Consider the following 21229-nt stretch of genomic DNA (forward strand, 5'->3'; position numbering starts at 1 on the left):
TATTTATGCACCTTTCCTACAGCAAAGTATGAAATGCTGAATCTTTATTGTAGGGATTTATACGCAAACCAAATTGGATGACAAGGAAAGTTGCGTCAAATGTAACCTTTGTGCTCCCTAGAATGTTGTAATCATATGGCCCGACTTTTCCTGTTACCTTAAATTTATTTTGTAGGCTATAGCATATGTTAAATATTCAAAGCCACAATCGGTAGGGCAATATATTTAACAGCCAGTTTCGTGTTATCATTCCATTACATTTGATTTAACAAATGCAAATTATAGTAAAAATCAATCGGGACCTATAGGCTTAATCATTATGGAGCTCAAACTGTTACTTTGCACTTGCCATCACACAGTTTCATGATCAGTGCAGGCAATTAGGGTATATGTATTATTTAGGCATTAGACTTCCAACATTCAGAATGAATCAAACCACCTTTTGTGCCCTAAGGCTATTTTTCCATTAAATAAATAATGGGTACTGAACAAAGACGCATAGGTGTTCATGGCCATCTTTCTATATTCTGAACAATTCTCCATTCAAGGCTTGCGCTGATACACCTTAAAGGGATTGTTTTAGAGAAATTAGAAAATCAAATTGAACAAAAACTCCCTGATCAAATTGGTAGGCCAGCCCATGGGTGTGTTTTCTGGGGTTTAATTCAAATGTATTCAGTGTGTGCAATGGAAGCACGCCCAAAACCCTCCATAAGGTACATCTGAATCCCAACTACTGAGAAGTGCATAGGAATCGGCTACTTGGCCTTTTTAACAGGTCTGATTTGTTTATTAGTATGGTAGTTTACTGGCAAAGGGAACTTTCAGCGCTCTCTGGTGTTAAAAAAGCAGAACAAGTTAACCTAAAAACCAGACTAATTAATAGGTCATTTACAGTACAATTAAATAAATCATTCATCAACGCTGTTAAAAACGCTACAAGAGACAAATCCTGCATACCATTAAAAGGAAGAGGGGAAAAAATCTTGTCCTGGCATGACATTCATAATTAGTGTTGCATCCAATTTTCACAATGGTCCCGTTTGGCTGTGAAAGACAATTTACTAAACGACAAAATCAAAACGACAGCACACAAAATACACAGTGAGGGAGTCTTTTTTTTTAACATTCTTAAATAATCAAGTATTTAAAACAATCGAGGAGTAGGACTCAGATCCGTGGGTTTTAGAGACTTTAAAGTTTGTTTTTAGCAGCCGAAGGAAAGCTAGCGGTAGGTAGCTATAGATTGCTAGCTCATTAGCGGGGTCAGTGCTGACAGCTGGTGTTGTACTGGAAGGAAGCCATCTGCACGCGACCCCGTAACCTTTGGACCTCCAGGCCGTGGAAGTAGTCGTCGTCGTCGTCCTGGACGATAATCTTCTGCAGCTCACCTATCTCCCTCTCCATCTTGGAGCGCAGCTCTCGCTTCATCTTCTGAAGGGCCTGCAGAGAGAAACACTTTAATATCCTGACCCCAATACCGTAGGATGTAGTAGTCACATGCTGAAACCTGAATAAGTTCACTTGTCAAGTATCTCAAATCTCCCCAAAATGTACAGACAAAGTACAGGCATATGTAGTAAATTGTGTGTACATTAGCGTGCATTTACCTTTTCTTGGGCCTTCTTCCGTACTTGGATATCCTGTCGCTCTATAGCGAGAGTTTCAGCCAACAATGAAAACTGAAAGAGTGCAGAACAGTGTGGAATTAGCTTTCTGCTGTCCCGTTCTTTCACATCAGTGCAGATGTAGGAACAGAGAAGATCAGGAGGCCGTTTCTTGGTCTTACTCTCCAACCACATCTGTAAGGTACGTGTGTGTGTTAATATGAAAGAGGGTCATGTGTTGGTCCTACCTGGTCCTTGTAATAGTTCTCCATAGACTGGATCTGGTCTCGGTGTTTGTTCTGGTGCTCCTGGCGCTGCTCCTTGGCGTAGGCCCTCTGCTCTCGGAGACGAGCCTTCTGCACCTCCAAGCCCTCCTCAAAGACCTGCTTAAACATCTGGAACACAACACACACAGTTACGCAACCCTTTAATAACCACTAAACAAACCACCATATCGTTACATGTGTTGTATAGTCACGGTGTTCATGACCCGTTTACTTTTGACTATTTTACAATAGAGCTTAATAGATGACAATTGTGTTAAATCTTCCCTTCACAAAATACATGGATGGAGAATGGAATGGAAAGTACTGTTTGAAGGGTTGAAACATGAAATTCTAGGAGCATCTAAACCGTGTTGGGTATTGAGGCGTAGCATGGCGTCACTAACTGACCCTCTCCTCTTTCGTGCGGGCCCTCATCATGCGCGCACGGAGCTGGACGTGGTAGTCACTGTGGTACTTCTTGGCCCGGGCGATCTGCTGCCTCTGCTCCTTCAGACGGTTCTGAGTCGACTTCTGTTGCTGGATACGCTCCTTAAAATCCCTCTGGAGGGGGAGAGGAGTGAGACGGCTGTACAGTTAGAGGGACTGTTTGTATTATTGCATGCTGTGTGTGTTTGGTAATATGTGTGTGTGTGTGTGTGTCTAGCCTACATACTGAACCTCGTGCATGTTTTGACTGGCTCACCAGGCGTCTGTTGTGTTCTTGCTCTTTGCGGATGATCTCCACCAGCAGGTTGTGTCTCCTCTGAACCTCCTCCACCTGGGGAGAGAGAACATGACAAGTTAACGGGAGGAGATCAATGTGGAAAAGTTGCACGGGTGTACCCTGGTCTCATTATGGGGTCTGCGCCCAATCACAGGCTCCGCACTTAGACATCTGTGTTAACATTACAGAAAGGTAGGAGACTTGCAGAGATCCATCTGGCAAGCCAAGCTCAGCTCAAACCTCCCAGCTCTCCCTGTGGTTTATATGGTGAATAGTGTTATAGCGCCCCCACCTGGCTGGTGAGTTTAGTGCGTGGCCCCTGCCTCTGGTTGTCCAGGGAGAGGGAGGCGTTGAGGCGGTCCACCTGGCCCAGCTGCTGCTGCCACATCCTGCCCAGGGAGTGGGGCGAGAGGTGCAGGTGGGGGAACTCCTCCAGGAGCAGGGGGAGCAGGTCGTTGTCCTTCACCTTCACTAGAAAATGGAGAGAGAGAGAGAAGCACAAACGGTTAATATAGAGGGCCAAATCCATACCGTGCACTTAGACTAATGCGCAAATCCATATCAAGCTCTTTCTCCTAAGGCATATGTAGTTGTGAAAGGATTGAATAGATAGCCAGGTAGGCATCCTCCATATTAGTTTCAGAGGCCAATGCTGTGTTTTTAGTTCAGGGCAAATGAAGGAGAGGAAGCCACTTTGTACAGTACTTAGACTAGATTGAGTTGATACTGTCTCCATCTCACTGGCAGAGACTCCAGCTTGGGGTCTTACTTGGTGGGGCTCTCCTGGTTTTGTCCTGTCGTCTGCGGCCCGGAGTTGGTTGTCTGGTCCTGGGGGAGCGGTGTTGGGCTGCTGTGGTGTACACTTGGGACGGTTTGGGGGTTCGGGGAACATCTCTCAGTATGGCCTCTCTGTATTCCCTCTCCTACAGGGCAGAACCACACATAGAACATCTGCTGTAGATAATATTGGGACACAGTCTTTCTGCCAGAGGGCTACTGTATACACAGTCACATGGTGTCTAATGCACACACCTCCCCAGGGCTAAAATGAGTAGGTCTGATACTGTTTACACATCACTCTCTCTCCCCCTCACCGCCTCCTGTGCTCTGGTTCGTTCCTTGGCCATAGCAGCCCGTTCTCTGTCCTCGTACACTTTCAGCTCCTCCTCATAGGCTTTTTCCAGCTAGAGAGAGATGTGTACACACCAATTTTGTTAGACAGTTCAACTTGTCTCTTAAAGGGTGACAATATTTCATCTTTATACTGAATATGGCATTGGTTAATGTGATATGGCAATTCCCTCTGACCTGGCTGTGTTTGTGTTGGGGCGGAAGATGGTGGAGTTCCCGTCGGCCCGTACGGGCGGCGCGTCTCTGTGTGACCTCTCCGCGCACCGCCTCTCTCATGGCGCCCTCTAGCTGACCTGAGAGAGAGCGACGGGCCCGGGGAGGGGAGGGGGACAGGGAGCGGGTACAGGGGGCTGTGGGGGCTCGCGGAGTACCTGGGAGAAGGGTTAAAGGTTAAAGCCGAGGAAATTTTAAATCATAGAGTTGGTCAATAATGACTTATTATTTTTCTACATTCAGGCGAGTCAACTGTGCTTTTGTTGGAGAAGTGCGGTGCATCTCAAAGTAGAAGTGCTGATCTAGGATCTGCCCATACAAATCGTATTCCTTATGAGATAAAAGGCTAAACTGAATCTAGATCTGAGATGATGTATGAACACGGGCCCTGATGTGATTGAAGAGGTGGAGGATGTACCTGTTGGCCTCCTTGGGGGCCTGCGACACTCCATGACACTGTCACTGTGGTGGGACAGTTTGTCCTCCTCTTTGACCTCGTCGGGCTCTCCGCTCTCTCCTAGCGCTCTCTTTAACATCTGACGAGTGGAAACACACATTAAATCTTGATGTACATTGCTGAGATGCCGGGGGTGACACAATCCCAGGTCCGACACCTTAGTCAGTCCCCCCCCCACACACAATTTACCGGTGCAATTAATGGTCAGCTGTGGCGCATGCCACGGGTGGGAAGGTTCTCCTGGTGAATGGGATTGTAAGGCATCCGACACGCGGTTAGACTGCTCCGAACGCATCCCAGCAATGTAAATATAACTTACCTGATCCACATAATGACAAGCGCGTCGCGTCGCGTCACACACACACACACACACACACACACACACACACACACACACACACACACACACACACACACACACACACACACACACACACGTGTACCGCTCACCAGGTCCAGCTCCTCTAGTCGTCGGGACAGCTTCTCAGACATGTGGTGCAGCTCCTGTTCTGCCTTCCTGTTTCTCTGTCTACGCCAGGAGAGAGGCTCCTCACAATCCTCCTCCTCTAGTACCCTGCTACTACTGGCAGGAGAGAGGGAGGGGGAAAGGGGGACAAAAGGTAGAAAGAAAGGGAAAGCAGAGACAAAAAGGGCAAGGCAGGGAGGTGAATGTTAGATTGAGTGGCAGTGTGTAGGACATCTGTGTGTAACTAACTTATGTTCATGTACATTGATTTTCTCGCTATGCATCTACAATGCCATTCTAACCACCTCCCATTGTGTTGTTCTTACCTGATCCCCGTCCGCCCCCTGTGAGCCCGGCTGTCCTGCTGCGTGTAGATCTCTTCGTCCTCTTCCTCAGTGTCCAGTGGTGCCCTGTCCTCCAGCTCATCCTGCAGGGTGAGGAAATGAATGTCTGGCTGTGTCCGGAATAGAACCCTCCTGGGACCCACACTGGTAGGCTATAGAGAAGATTACATTGTTGAATATTTCACAAATCTCTCTAGTCATGAATTAGCTGTAAATTGGACATGCATTAGCAAATAATTAGATTGGAATTAGGCATGACGTAGACTTGAATTATTGAATTAGTCCTAATTTGAGGCATTGTAACTACAACAGTGTAGAGTGCGAGTGGTTTGTTATGCCTTACCTCTGGCTGCTCCTTGGCCTCCTCTAGCCTGACCTTGGTTTGACTGGACACAGACTTCTCACTCTCGACTACAAATGAAAAGCATGGAGTAGTAAGATCAATCAATCAAATTGATACATGGTTTGAGGTGCTACACTTTTATTTCTGATAAACTGAACGCTGTGCAAAAATACTTCAATTCAATGGCTACAGCCGTGCTATTCAGAGCAGTCCATTCTGTGTACTAACCAGGTGAGTGGTTGTGGGCTGGCGAGCGCACTCCATTGGAAACTGTGTCAGCCACTGGCCTTGGGGACTGAGAGAGGGAGAGAGAGATGGTCATTCATTAGTCAGAGAAAAGGGGACAGAGACAAAGGGGTGGATGCATTTCCACTCAGTGGGGGAGGGGGAAGAATTCACACCCAAATCACACTGTGATAAAAGAGAACCCAGCAAGAGGAGTCTGAGTGGCTAGCTAGCGGATGCTAACGACATATCACACAAGAGATGCATGACGTGAACTACCGCTACCAGTACAAAGCATTGAAATGCCAGTGTCACGGGTAGTCTAGCGGTTAAGGTCGCTGGTTCGAATCCCCAATCTGTCAATGTGCCTTTGAGAAATACACTTTACCCTAATTGACCCTGTAAGTCTGCTAACTGACTAAACTGTAAAACAATGCTAAGTGAATACAGTAGTTGTAGTACACTGCCTTATTGCAGTGAATTAGAACGAGACACAGAAAGAATAGCAGTAGTGTGTGCAGGTCAATACTTGATTTTATTTCATCTACACCACAGCTCCTTACCATCGCCCATAATGGTATGTGAGATCATGGGAGGGAGATACACACACACACACACACACACACACACACACACACACACACACACACACCCCTTTTGCTGGACCCTGTCAAAGTTAATTTGTAAAAATCCAAATAGATCTTCATTGTAAAGGGTTTAAACACCGTTTCCCGTGCTTGTTCAATTAACCATAAACAATTAATAAACACGCACCTGTGGAATGGTCGTTAAGGCAATTAAGGTCATAGTTCTGAAAACGTAGGACACTAAAGAGGCCTTTCTACTGACTCTGAAAAGCACCAAAAGAAAGATGCCCAGGGTCCCTGCTCATCTGCGTGAACGTTCCTTAAGCATGCTGCAAGGAGGCATGACGACTGCAGATGTGGCCAGGGTAGGCAACAACATCTCCTCCCCGCTGATCCTCAACACGGGGGCCCCACAAGGGTGCGTTCTGAGCCCTCTCCTGTACTCCCTGTTCACCCACGACTGCGTGGCCACGCACGCCTCCAACTCAATCATCAAGTTTGCGGACGACACAACAGTGGTAGGCTTGATTACCAACAACGACGAGACGGCCTACAGAGAGGAGGTGAGGGCCCTCGGAGTGTGGTGTCAGGAAAATAACCTCACACTCAACGTCAACAAAACTAAGGAGATGATTGTGGACTTCAGGAAACAGCAGAGGGAACACCCCCCTATCCACATCGATGGAACAGTAGTGGAGAGGGTAGCAAGTTTTAAGTTCCTCGGCATACACATCACAGACAAACTGGTCCACTCACACTGACAACGTCGTGAAGAAGGCGCAAATTATGGTATTTGGTCAATAACAAAAGTTTATCAATACTTTGTTATATACCCTTTGTTGGCCATGACAGAGGTCAAACATTTTCTGTAAGTCTTCACAAGGTTTTCACACACTGTTGCTGGTATTTTGACCCATTCCTCCATGCAGATCTCCTCTAGAGCAGTGATGTTTTGGGGCTGTTGCTGGGCAACACAGACTTTCAACTCTCTCCAAAGATTTTCTATGGGGTTGAGATCTGAAGACTGGCTAGGCCACTCCAGGACCTTCAAATACTTCTTACGAAGCCACTCCTTCGTTGCCCGGGCAGTGTGTTTGGGATCATTGTCATGCTGAAAGACCCAGCCACGTTTCATCTTCAATGCCCTTGCTGATAGGAGGTTTTCACTCAAAATCTCACGATACATGGCCTCATTCATTCTTTCCTTTACACGGATCAGTCATCCTGGTCCCTTTGCAGAAAAACAGCCCCAAAGCATGATGTTTCCACCCCCATGCTTCACAGTAGGTATGGTGTTCTTTGGATGCAACTCAGCATCTTTGTCTTCCAAACAAGACGAGTTGAGTTACCAAAAAGTTATATTTTGGTTTCATCTAACCATATGACATTCTCCCAATCTTCTTCTGGATCATCCAAATGCTCTCTAGCAAACTTCAGATGGGTCTGGACATGTACGGGCTTAAGCAGGGGGACACGTCTGGCACTGCAGGATTTGAGTCCCTGGCGGCGTGGTCTTGTATGTCTTCCATTTCCTAATAATTGCTCCCACAGTTGATTTCTTCAAACCAAGCTGCTTACCTATTGCAGATTCAGTCTTCCCAGCCTGGTGCAGGTCTACAATTTTGTTTCTGGTGTCCTTTGACAGCTCTTTGGTCTTGGCCATAGTGTAGTTTGGAGTGTGACTGTTTGAGGTTGTGGACAGGTGTATTTTATACTGATAACAAGTTCAAACAGGTGCCATTAATACAGGTAACAAGTGGAGGACAGAGGAGCATCTTAAAGGTTACAGGTCTGAGAGCCAGAAATCTTGCTTGTTTGTAGGTGACCAAATACTTATTTTCCACCATAATTTGCAAATAAATACATTTTTTTCCCCTCATTTTGTCTGTCATAGTTGAAGTGTACCTATGATGAAAATTACAGGCCTCTCATCTTTTTAGGTGGGAGAACTTGCACAATTGGTGGCTGACTAAATACTTTTTTGCCCCACTGTATGTATGTATGTATGTATGTATGTATGTATGTATGTATGTATGTATGTATGTATGTATATATATATATCCTGACTAAGTGACTGGGCCTATACCTTCAGTTGCATCACTGGTCTGTTCCATGATGCAGTCTTTCTTCCCAGTGGAGAGACTATAAGGTGGAAACATTGCATTCCTTCTCGGGTGGAAACTTGTGCTGGGTGGGGACATATGGCCCTGGGTCATATTGTAAATGACATGGGAATGTAGAACTGTTTCTCAGTCAGGTCTCTCCAACTCTAGATCCACTGATGTCCAATTTCTCAGTCATAGTATTGGCTATTCTTCAGACATAGCGAGTACCAGTTGGTAATGGAATAACAAGTGGAAAGTATTTGCCCCTGCTAGCGTGTCTGGACTTGTCAGAGGCAAGCAGGTGGGATGTGACGTGATTCCCAGGTGTTGCCGCCCATAAACAGAGAGGAGGAACATATTGGAAAAGTGACTCCTGTGATGAGTCTCGTGGCCATTTTGGATGAGTCAGCATGAGTCAGCAACAGCTCATCCTTTGTCAGAGGAGGAAGGAAGCTACAGTTCTATAAACTGTAATTGGCTGAGGTCACTTCAGAATGTGTTTCAGAACACAGTCGTTTTCTGAGAGCTTTGAAATACTGGTTAAAACGTGTCTTCGGAAAGTTGATACTGTATTACAAAGCGTAATTTGAATAGACTCAGCATGGATATATATGACTAGACGGCCATACCTCTGAGGTGCCAGTGGGTGCCTCCTGCGCCACTGCAGCCCCGCTGCTGAGACCGTTGGCTGGGGGAGACTGGCTACCCGAGTGGGGAGCTCTGTCGGGCCTGTGGGGGGTGGTCTGGTAGGGGGGTTGCAGGGGGATGGCCGAGCGCAGGGGCTCCCTCAGTAGAGTGGCCTGGGTGCCTGGGGTTCCCGGGGCACACGTGGTGCTGGGGCCTGGAGCATGGGAAGAGGCTTCCACTGTTAGGGAGGGGTAAAATAGAAGCGGTTAGAGGTGTAGATTTTGTAGGCAATGTATTGTAGGCGTATGTGTACACTGTTCAGTACTGTAGTTCCCATGGTTAACAGATGCTATGGCTATTCGTGTCATGTTATAATAGTGTTATGCAGGCTGTTTGAACAAAGGTTCAAGTAAAATATTATTTTTGTTTCTATACAATCAGATTTGCCTCAACTGGTTCACTGTTCTTTAAGTAGCCTACAGTTCTGAATTATTTTCTCAGATACAGTTCTGTACTCCTAGCTATCGATGCCTTGCCAATAACCCTGGCATTGTCTTGCGAATATACACAAGATCCATACAATGGAGCAAAGACAAGTACACGGGCCATTCATATTCTAACTAACTAAACCGTTGTTGAAGACTATCATTAAAACCAAACGTAGGGACTCATGAGGACTTAGTGGAAAATAATGAGAGGACAGGGGCTTGTAAAAAGGAAACGGTGACATAATCCTCGTTGTTTTTTTTTTTACTTCCACTTGAGGAAAAACGAACCCCCTGACCACATAACATTCCGCACTGTCTCCATAAAGAATTCCATAGGAAAGACAGCAAAAAAAGACTGGAAAAACTGGATACCTCATCAGCATCATGTGCTGTTTGATAAGCGAAAGGTGGATGAAGTTTGCTGACGACAACGGTGGTAGGACTGATCACCGACAACGAGGCAGCCTCTTTTATTTAACCAGGTAGGCCAGTTGAGAACAAGTTCTCATTTACAACTGCGACCTGGCCAAGATAATGCAAAGCAGTGCGACAACAACACAGAGTTACACATAAACAAACGTACAGTCAATAACACAATAGAAAAACCAATGTACAAAATCTATAGGGAGGATGTCAAAGACCTGGCGGTGTGGTGCAAGGCCAACAACCTCTCTGAAAAGATTTGTCACGGGCCCTCAGATCCTCAAAAAGTTATACAGCTGCACCATTGAGAGCAGCTTGACTGGCTGCGTCACCGCTTGTTACACCAACAGCAAGACACCAGACCGCAAGGCGCTACAGAGGGTGGCGAGTCCTACCCAGTACATCACTGGGGCCGAGCTCCCTGCCATCCAAGACCTGTATACCAGGCGGTGTCGGACGAAGACCCCCAAAAAATAGCTAATCAAATATCTACCAGGACTTCCTGCATTGACCATTTTTGCACCAACTCTCTTGCACAGACTATGCACACACACTGGACTCTACCCACACACTCACACATACTTTACACTGACACCAACACTCTGCATAAGGGCGTCTGAATGTTGTGTGAATGTAATTACCTTGTACCCCTACACATCAACTCGGTACAGGTACTCCCTGTATATAGCCATGTTCTTTTTACTCATTATTGTTATTCACTGGGTATGTATTCCTTCTGTTACTATTTCTATCTTTAACTCTGCATTGTTGGAAAAGGACCCGTCAGTAAGCATTTCACTGTTACTCTACAACGGTTGTGTACGAAACATGTGGCAAATAAAATGGGATTTGATTCCAAATGTAAATACAGAAAGACAGGAAAGCTTTTCCCTTTTCAGCATTCTATGTCATGGGCCAGGAACAAGCTTTTGGTCCCGCCTACCTTCTTGTTTGGCCGTGAACGTGCGGGCGGAGTCTCCCAGGAGGATAAGCTCATTGGTCGAGCCCGTCTCCTCTGCATTCCAAGAGTGAAGGGAATGTTTGCTGCTAGACTGGACGGCAGAGCTGGAAGATAAAAGAAAAATCGTAAAGTTACAGATGGATCACTATCAAAGTAAACCAAAGGAAAGACCACCCAAACAGTTCAATGGAAGTGCATCGGTGTGTCTGGTTTGTGTGATACCAGTTAGTTAGAACAAGTACAACCTGCACTTATTCAAAACAATGCATCGAGTTTCCTGGTTTAGGAACAGAGGTTTACCTCACCCACAATGACTCATTCAGCTTTGTTGACTTTCCAGCCAGCCTTTCTGTGCGACAGCCAACGGAACAGGCTGAGTAGACATAGTGATGTCACAGATGTTTGTGTTCCGTGTCCAACCTTAGCATTCGCCGTTACGGTTGACATTTGTGTTGTGCTCCCTGACTGGCTGTTGTGTCAATAGGATGTACCGACTTGACTTACACGATGATGGCATTTGAAGTGGTCCTGTCTGGTGCAGTTGCTAGAGCATGGCATTTGCAATGCCAGGGTAGTGGGTTCGATTCCCGGGACCATCCATATGAAAAATGTATGCATGCATGACTAAGTCGCTTTGGATAAAAGTGTCTGCTAAATGGCATATATACATTTATTGTCTCATGATGTAGTGTCTTTGGTTGTATCAACAGAATTGGAACCCTGCTCGAAGAAGGAACTGAATCTGAAACCATGGAAATGTACAAAGAACCTGTAGCATAGAATATCTTGAAAACACTCACTGCACACTAGAATACTGGGAGGCTCTCTCCATTAGGGCCTCCTGTTCCTCTGTCTGGGGGACCACTGTCCCTGTAGGGAGGGGGGCATCCTCAACAGGAACACCGTTTGGTTCCTTGTCTGGAGGGAGGAAAGGGGGAGGGTTGAAGGGTGATTACAGCGTGGCGCAATGTGGTGAAGTTGACAGGATCCTGCTGTGTTGCAATGACGAAACAAACAAACTACCAGTAGACTTTCAGACCACCAATCAGTCCGTAATTATACAAATATTTAAGTCACACTAACAGACTCAGTCAGAGTAGTAGAATAAGCACTCGGAACATAGCAATCCATAGACATTGGAGCACATAGATCCAACCCCATTTCCGAAAGCTGAAGTGAAACAAGCAACTGTTCTAGCCATGTCATTGTGAAAGTGCATCGACAGAGTTCATCGAGTGTGACAGTAACATTACCTGTAGCGACTCATGCATAGCCTATCCCAGTAATTGGAAATATCAAAACTTACTGATACCGATGTATCTGCCGATATACTGTTTTATGCCGGGAAAATAAAAATTTTCCCACACTGTATTCGCATAAAATTATATTCAAAAGAACTGTCCAAGAAATATGGTTCAAATGTCGATTTATTACATTGTGAAACGAATGACAATGAGAATGGCTGCAAGTGTTAAGGTAAGCATGAGTCCCCTTTTTTCATCCTATGTATTGAAAAAAATCGGTTATTGGTGGATTATCAACCAATACTTCACAGCTCCTTTTGGACTCACGCAAAGTCACCAACCCTATCCATTTTGATAAACCAGTCATTTTCACCAGAGCCTTCTGAACATTTAAATGTCCAGACAGATAGTCTGGTCATTAAAAGTCTAATTGGTGTTTTGCGATGGGAGAGAGGGCCAGCAGACCACCATTCCACCATAAATGGACACAAAGACATGCAGAGCGCTGCCAACCGCTTCCCAGTAATCCCAGAGCCAGCCGCCTCTAAAACGGGTTTAGAAAGGCCATTATGTCCACTTCATGTGTGTGGGTGATCTCACCCAAACAGGGTTGTGCCTCACTCAGTGACACAGATAAAGTTTGACGGAGATGGTGTGATATGAGATCAGGAAGAATAGGGGTGATATGAGATCAGAAAGAACAGGGTGATATCAGGTCAGGAAGAACAGCTGTATGTTTAGGTATGTTTCCAGGCAGGTCTTCTGACCTCAATAGGACTTCCTGGTTAAATAAAGGTTAGCCTAAATATAACAGTTGAGAGGGTAATGGAGTAAAATAAGATTTTTTTGTCTACCTCCATTTTGCGACTCCTCTTCACTGATCTGTTCGGTGAGATACTCAAGCAGCCCATCAAAGATCTCCAACAGGTTCTTGATGGACTCCTTGTCCCCTCGTACAATGTTCTCGCCTAGAGCCGGGGGAAAAACCCATTAGGACAAGCGATGAATCAGTGGAACCATAATAAACACCACATTGTTGTCCTTTTAATAGAACCAACGAGTCTGCATCTTTTTACGGTGAATTATCCTAAACAAAGAGGGTTGTGTTTGCTCTGAACAAGGCTGTGCTTTGAAATCTAAACAGCAATTTAGCCAGGACCCTCTGGTTGTAGCTAAATAGATCACTCGATTTTCTTTCAGGATTCATCATCGGTTCTCTCTGATACCGCACGGCAAGCAGTACTGATGCACCAAGTCTGGAACCAACAGGACCCTGAACAGCTTCTACCCCCATGCTATAAGACATGGGCTGGGCGATATGGCCAAAATATTATATCACGCTATTAAATTTTTTTTACGATATGTTTTTTTAATAATAAAAGTTCTAAATTTCTTTATGAGTAGTGTGTGACCCTAGGGTGGCATCACATACATTCTAAGTTATTTCAATGGGTCTTTCTCCATTCTGATTGTTTTATTACTGTTCAATTCAACTTCAACCCCCCAAAAATGATAATTTTCATACATTTCTGCATTTGAGATCATTTCCACGCTGCCACGTAGGGCTGCACGATATGGGCAAGTAATCTGGGCCTTATTTTTAACCAAATGTTGCAATTTGACTTGCGATTTAGAGCAAAACACTTGGGTTAGCTGTTGGAATCATGGGAATAGAAAGTCTATTCTAATTATATAGTTCGAATATAATAGTGTAGGCCTCCCGGGTGGCGCAGTAGTTAAGGGCGCTGTAACTGCAGATGCCACCAGAGACCCTGGGTCCGCGCCCAGGCTCTGTCCGTGGGGCGACGCACAATTGGCCTAGCGTCGTCCGGGTTAATGAGGGCTTTGCCGGTAGGGATATCCTTGTCTCATCGGGCACCAGCGACTCCTGTGCACTAACCAAGGTTGCCAGGTGCACAGTGTTTCCTCCGACACATTGGTGCGGCTGGCTTCCGGGTTGGATGCGCGCTGTGTTAAGAAGCAGTGCGGCTTGGTTGGGTTGTTAATCGGAGGACGCATGACTTTCAAACTTAGTCTCTCCCGAGCCCGTACAGGAGTTGTAGCGATGAGACAAGATAGTAGCTACTAAAAACAATTGGATACCACGAAATTGGGGAGAAAAAGGGGTAAAAAAAAAAAAAAAATACTCATACAATGATGGAAAGACCTGTGTGTTGTATAAAAAGAAAAAAAAGAAAAGGAATATAATAGTGGGCACTTTCAATACAATGTTGTTTGATATTACAACGAATGAAAATGCCAGGGAGGAGTTATTGTGACAACTAATGTGTTAATAGGTGTTTTCTAAGGGACCCTATAATGTTTGGCTACATCGGAATGGCCGATTAATTTGGGCTGATTTCAAGTTTCCATAATCAGAAATCTGTATTTTTGGACTCCGATTTGGCCCAATTTTATTACACCTTTATTTAATCTTGTTCTGAGGGCAGAACCACAGATTTTTACCTTGTCAGATCGGGGGATTCAAACTTGCAACCTTACAGTTAACTAGTCCAAAGCTCTAACCACCTGCCTCTCATTGCACTCCGCGAGGAGACTGCCTGTTACGCGAATGCAGTAAGCCAAGGTATGTTGCTAGCTAGCATTAAACGTATCTTATTAAAAAAAATCAATCAATCATAATCACTAGTTAACTACACATGGTTGATGATATTACTAGTTTATCTAGCGTGTCCTGCGTTGCATATAATCTGACTGAGCATACAAGTATCTGACTGAGCATACAAGTATCTGACTGAGCAGTGGTAGGCAGAAGCAGACGCGTAAACATTCATTCAAACAGCACTTTCGTGTGTTTTGCCAGCAGCCCTTCGTTGTGCGTCAAGCATTGCGCTGTTTATGACTTCAAGCCTATCAACTCCTGAGATTTCATATGTTATCATGCTCTCATGTTAGCTTTCTTACATAGCACATATTGCACTTTTACTTTCTTCTCCAACACTTTGTTTTTGCATTATTTAAACCAAATTTAACATGTTTCATCTACTTGAGGCTAAATATATTTTATTTATGTATTATATTAAGTTAAAATAAGTGTTCATTCAGTATTGTTGTGATTGTCATTAATACAAATACATTTATATATATATATATAAAATTGCTTTTTTTATTTATTTAAATCGGCCAATTAATCGATATCGGGGTTTTTTGGTCCTCCAATAAATCGGTATCGGCGTTGAATAATCCTAATCGGTCGACCTCTAATTGAATCTTCTCTTAGCTACTTCATGTAGCTAACATTTTCTAGCTTTGCGTTTACCTCTTTAATTTTTAATACACTGTTGCACAAAAGTGCTGATTTACGTCTACACAATCACTGGTATTATCAGGTTGTATAGCAAATCAGGCTTGCTCTTACTCAGTACATGTATTCGCTAACAAACAGCAGCTACCAAGATGTCGGAACAACTTGAGAAGAAAAGAGAAACTAGCTGTTTTCATATGTAAGAAACACAAGTTAAATTGTGTAATTACAGAATGCTAGTAGGTTTATATTAAGAAGCAAAGTGCCAACTGCATCGTTGTCATCAACAGTGTTGCACATGCTGCATTGACCATGCAGACTGAACCAAGTGTCTCGTGCTTGACGAACATCAAATGCGGTCCTTGAGTGACAGGGAGCGTGGCTAGGTCTGGGTGGAACGCGGCATAGAGAGAGTGGAGAGAGATGACTCAAGTAGCAAAGTAGACTATAAAAATGGACGTTACACGCTGCGTGCCACATTTAACAAACCAAACATTCAAATACCGGTGTAGAAGGAAAAGTAAAAACCCAAACCAATCTGTGCATCTATACCAGTATATCGCAAAACACAGTATACTGCCCAGCCCTACATAATACTGCTAAATAGTTAGCTATTTGTTACTATTTAGCTATCTGCATTTACCCTTTTTGCACTAACTCTTTTGACTCATCACATAAAACAGTAACAGCAGTGTATCTATCCTGTTGCCTAGTCACTTTATCTCTACCTATATGTACACATCTACCTCAATTACCTCGTATCCCTGCACAACGACTCAGTACTTGTACCCTGTGTATATAGCCAAGTTATCATTACTTGTGTATTTATAACTCATTTTTATTTCTCTCTGCATTGTTTGGAAGTAAGCATTTCACTGTTCGCCCACACCGAAGCATGTGACAAATAACATTTGACTTGATCAGATGATGAATGACTGAATAGCAAGTGAATACCTAGGGAATAAGGAGTAGTTACTAGTTAATTAACTAGTGAATAGTGAGTCAAGAGCTGCTCACCTGTGATGTGTGAAAGGCTGATCTGAAGGTAATCCAGAGCCAGGGAGTCGATCACAGACTGGATGTTGTGGACATCATCCTCCTGACTGCCCGGGGTGGCGATGTAGTCTACACACACACACGATTCCAAATCACAGCCTCTTGTGCACTTTGGCCACTTACTAGCCCATTGACAAACACAGCCTTGTGTTGGCAGGTTTGACGATCATAAGTAGCACTGTGTGGCATTCTTGAAATTCTAAGAATACTCTCCTCTAAAGCACTCAGTTGGCCTTAACAGCATGCGTTAAAAAAAACAATCTAAACATGAACTAAAATGGGACAGTTGATAGGTCTCAAAAAATACATATTGCTCTTTTGGTGGGCATGTTTATTGTGTCATGTTTGGTGTAAACTTACCTGGGACTTTCTCTCCCAAGATGGCCTCATACAAGGCGGCAAAAACATTGGCATTACAGTCCGTCACCTTCTTCAGTCTTAGGTTAATGTGACACTTGCTAAGGATATCATTCGCCACGTCCACCCAATCTGTAAAAAGGGACATTGCAAACTAAATGCAGACCTTGAATTTATGAATAAAGTGAATAGTGTAGATCATACTTCTTGGAGCAGTTATGAACTAGGCTACGTTAAAACTAAAAGTGGCAGAAATAAAGCCTCTCCTCAAAAAGCCAAACCTTGACCCGGAAAAATTTAAAAACTACCGGCCTATATCCAATCTCCCATTCCTCTCAAAGTGTTTTGACAAAGCTGTTCAGCAGAAACTCGCTGCCTTCCCGAAGCCAGATAATGTTTTCAAAACGCTCCAGTCTGGTTGAAGACCCCATCATAGTACTGAGACTGCATTGTGAAGGTGGTAAATTACCTTTTAATGGCTTAGTGCCGCTTTTGACACCATCAATCACCACATTATTTTAGAGAGATTGGAAACCCCAATTGGTCTACACGGACAAGTTTGTGTCTGGTTTAGATCTTATCTGTTGGAAAGATATCAGTTTGTCTCTGTGAATGGTTTGTCCTCTAACAAATCAATATAAGTTTCGGTGTTCCTCAAGATTCTGTTTTAGGACCATCATTGTTTTCATTATACTGTATATTCTATACTCTGTCTGTGTTTCAGACATAAGGAAGTGGATGGCAGCAAATGTTTTACTTTTAAACTCTGAAAAAACAGATGTTAGTTCTAGGACCCAAGACCTCTGCTGTTTGATTTTACAATTAATCTTGATGGTTGTACAGTCATCTCAAATAAAACTGAAGGACCTCTGCGTTACTCTGGACACCGATCTCTCTTTTGATGAACATATCAATAATATTTTGTCACTTCCAGTTTAAGACTACTGTAATGCTCTACTCTTCGGCTAACCGGATGAAGCACCAAATAAACTTCAGTTAGAGTTAAATACAGCTGCTAGAATCTTGACTAGAAACAAAACATGTGATCATATTACTCCAATTCTAGCCTCTCTACACTGGCTTCCTGTTAACGCTAGGGCTGATTTCAAGGTTTTACTGCTAGCCTACAAAGCATTACATGGACTTGCTACATGGACCTGCTCCTGACTACGGTCAAAAGTCACAGGCCTTCTTATTGTCCCTAGAATTTCTAAGCAAACAGCTGGAGGCAGGGGCTTTCTCCTGTAGAGCTAAATTTGTATGGAATGGTCTGCCTATCATTGTGAGAGACGCAGACTGTCTCGACCTTTAAGTCTTTACTGAAGACTCATCTCTTCAGTTGGCCCTATGATTGAGTGTAGTCTGGCCCAGGGGTGTGAAGGTGAAGGGCAAGGCACTGGAGTGACGAACCGCCTTGCTGTCCATGCCTGGCCGGCTCTCCACTGGGATTCTCTGCCTCTGAAACTATTGGGGCTGTGTCACTGGCTTACTAGTGCTCTTCCATGCCGTCCCTAGGAGGGGTGAGTCATGTCGCGCGAGGCTTTACTCAACTTAAGTGGGTTGAGTCACTAACGTGACCTTTCTGTCCAGTTTCGCGCCCCCCTCGGGCTTGTGCCGTGGAGATCTTCGTGGGATATACTCGACCTTGGCTCAGGGTAGTAAGTTAGTGGTCTGTTGATATCACTCTAGTGGTGTGGGGGCTGTGCTTTGGCAAAGTAGGTGGGATTATATCCTGCCTGGTTGGCCCTGTCCGGGGGTATCATCTATGTGCCGGGGGACTAGGGTCAGTCTGTCCTGTCTGGTGAAATTCTCCTATCTTATCTGGTGTTCTGTGTGAATTTAAGTAAATCTCCCATCTCGCTCTCTCCCCTCACAGATGACCTGAGCCCTAGGACACTGCCTGAGAACTACATGGCCAAATGACTCTTGGCTGTCACCGTCCTCAGTCCACGTGGTCGTGCTGCTGCTCCAGTTTCAACTGTTCTGCCTGTGGCTATGGATCCCTGATCTGTCGTACTTGACGTGCTACTTTGTCCCAGACCTGCTATTTTTTTTTTTTACCCTTTCTCTCGCACCTTGTGTCTCGACCTCTGAATACTTGGCTATGAAAAGCCAACTTACATTTACTCCTGAGGTGCTGACCTGTTGCACCCTCTACAACCCCTGTGATTATTATTTGACCCTGCTGGTCATCTATGAACATCTTGTAGAACGATCTGGCCTTAATGGCCATGTACTCTTATAATCTCCACCCGGCACAGCCAGAAGAAGACTGGCCACCCCTTTGAGCCTGGTTTCTGCCTTTCTAGGGTGTTTTTTTCCTTGCCACCGTGCTTCTACATCTGCAATGCTTACTGTTTGGGGTTTTAGGCTGGGTTTCTGTATAAGCACTGTGTGACAACTGCTAATGTAAAAAGGACTTTATAAATAAATGTGATTCGATTGTTTGTTTACACACGTTGACAAAAATGCACAACAAAACTGCTCAGTTGGTGGCAACCATCCCAAAATGATTGTTGACATACTGGCGGCTAATTTGTGGACATGCGCGGGCAGAAGGCAGGCACAGTATGTTAGCTAACGTTAGACATGTTAGCAACACCAACTACAGTGTGGTAAGCCAGCTAACGTTAATACTAACGAAAAGAACACTACTGTAGTTAGCAAACTGGCTATGTATGTTAGAGTAGCTAGATAGCTAGGTTCACGAAAAGTACTGAGTAACTCCTTAAATAGCCTACTATGTAGTTATTATCCTGATTGGTATCGCTAGCTACCAAACACAGTAACCACCAAGTTCGGTGCTATTTCTTCTTAATTAATTTACTAACTAACAGTCGTTAGCTTACCTCGCTCATCTTCTTGGGTTCCCATTCGGCATTAACTAGCAAGCTAGCCAGCTTGCTTGCTGTGTGGTAGTCAGCCGAGCTGGCAACAACGAAAGTGAAGCAATTGTCAACAATACTGTCTCTCTTGACCTCTGAAAAGAAGAACTAGCATTGCTAGCTAGTAGCAGTACGTTTTCCGAATTTCGAGGTTCGTCACTCACTGATTAACATTCATAATGAGAACAGAAATTAAAAGGGTGCCGGCTGCCAAGCAGAAAGTAATCGACATTTTAAAATGCAAGTGTTTTCTGATTGGGTGGGAAACGGGTTTCACTAGTTACCCTAGACACAAAGTCCAAATGTATATATTGTAAAAATGTATGAAACTAAAATTTACTTTTTGGTCTTAATTTGAGGTTTGAGTTGGACATGAGCTTAGCAGTGTGGTCAATGTTAAGGTTAGGTTTAAAATCACATTTTAAGAAAATGCATTGTAGAAACAGGCGGGATTTGTGCCTTTGTGGATGTGGTAACTAGTGACGACCATGGTAAACTGGCACTTTGTTTCCGGAAGTAGTTTATGAATATTCGGGAAAACTGGTTCCTTGTACTCTTTTCTCTTTGTTCTGGTTAGTCCAGTTGACTCTTCAGTTATTTTACAATATCTCACAGACAGACATTTAATAAATTAACCATATTTGTTATTAAAATATCACATGGTAGACAGGGTGTTCTTCCGAGTATCTGTCTTAAAGTAGTTCCCAGAGTTTGTAAACCCAGAGGCCCAACGTCGCGAGACTTCCGGGATGGCTAGCGAAACAGACCAGGACTGGGTTTGAGAAGTCATTAACTTTGTTTCCTTTACCTTCTACACTCACAGTTCGCATAGAAAATAGATGCGACAATTGCCTGCTAGGGTACATTTAAACTCCCCCATTTCCCGATTACAAACATTCTAATAGTTCGCCTTATTTCAGTTTTTGTGACACAATAAGCAGTCGTTGTGTAGAGAATCATTGTACCATCTAAACCAGTGTTTCCCAACCCTGGTATTCGAGTGCCCCAACAGTACAGTTTCGTTGTAGCCCTTGACAAACACGTCTAATTCAACTCATTGAGGGCTTATGGATTAGTTGACAAGTTGAATCAGGTGTGCTTGTCCAGAGTTACAATAAATATGTTTACTGTTGGGAGTACTCGAGGACCAGGGTCTAAACTGCTGTAAAATATATTTTCCCATAACCAAAAATATTGTGTTTTCAGCTTGTGTACGAAACTTAACAGGAAGCATAGAAATCGGCACATAGAACAGATCTACCGCTTCTTAGACATGCTTTCAATGAAAATGAAATATATATATATATATATATATATATCAGCTGGACATAATGACACCACAAAATCCTACAGTGTTGAATAAAAATGTAGTGATTTAAGTGGCAAATTGTCAATTAATAAATTGGCGGACAACCTGTATGCCCTCCCACCTATCTGTTTAATGTCTCAGGTAGC

At 44.1% G+C, this 21229-nt stretch overlaps 1 protein-coding gene across 2 annotated transcripts; it reads right to left on the reverse strand.

The window, feature by feature from the left end:
* Positions 1-766: 766 nt before the first annotated feature.
* Positions 767-20086, reverse strand: LOC118389206 (centrosomal protein of 95 kDa-like). 2 transcript variants are annotated; one of them, XM_035779036.2, is made up of 21 exons: positions 19739-20086; positions 16893-17021; positions 16494-16601; positions 13066-13179; positions 11768-11885; positions 10950-11071; positions 9098-9333; positions 5780-5846; positions 5552-5619; positions 5191-5360; positions 4849-4978; positions 4360-4477; positions 3906-4099; positions 3692-3781; positions 3367-3520; positions 2890-3068; positions 2577-2651; positions 2282-2434; positions 1856-2002; positions 1611-1682; positions 767-1443 (listed from the first exon to the last, which is right to left on the reverse strand). In XM_035779036.2, the coding sequence occupies exons 1-21, from the start codon at positions 19761-19763 to the stop codon at positions 1267-1269; spliced, it is 2646 nt and encodes an 881-aa protein (XP_035634929.2). In that variant the 5' UTR covers positions 19764-20086; the 3' UTR covers positions 767-1266. The 2 variants fall into 2 exon arrangements, with proteins under 2 accessions (XP_035634929.2, XP_035634928.2); XM_035779035.2 differs by having other exon boundaries at positions 4849-4981; positions 19739-20084.
* Between the last annotated feature and the right edge of the window lie 1143 nt (positions 20087-21229).

The sequence above is a fragment of the Oncorhynchus keta genome, chromosome 10, assembly GCF_023373465.1.
Source record: "Oncorhynchus keta strain PuntledgeMale-10-30-2019 chromosome 10, Oket_V2, whole genome shotgun sequence".
Lineage (NCBI taxonomy): Eukaryota > Metazoa > Chordata > Actinopteri > Salmoniformes > Salmonidae > Oncorhynchus > Oncorhynchus keta.

Excerpts from the sequence above, each read along its gene's own strand:
- LOC118389206 (XM_035779035.2), bottom strand. The coding sequence starts at position 19,763 with ATGGGAACCCAAGAAGATGAGCGAG. Across the intron at positions 4,478-4,848 it reads GACTAGAGGAGCTGGACCTG|ATGTTAAAGAGAGCGCTAGG; the intron begins GTGAGCGGTACA and ends TCCACTCGTCAG. Across the intron at positions 3,782-3,905 it reads CCCAACACAAACACAGCCAG|CTGGAAAAAGCCTATGAGGA; the intron begins GTCAGAGGGAAT and ends ATCTCTCTCTAG.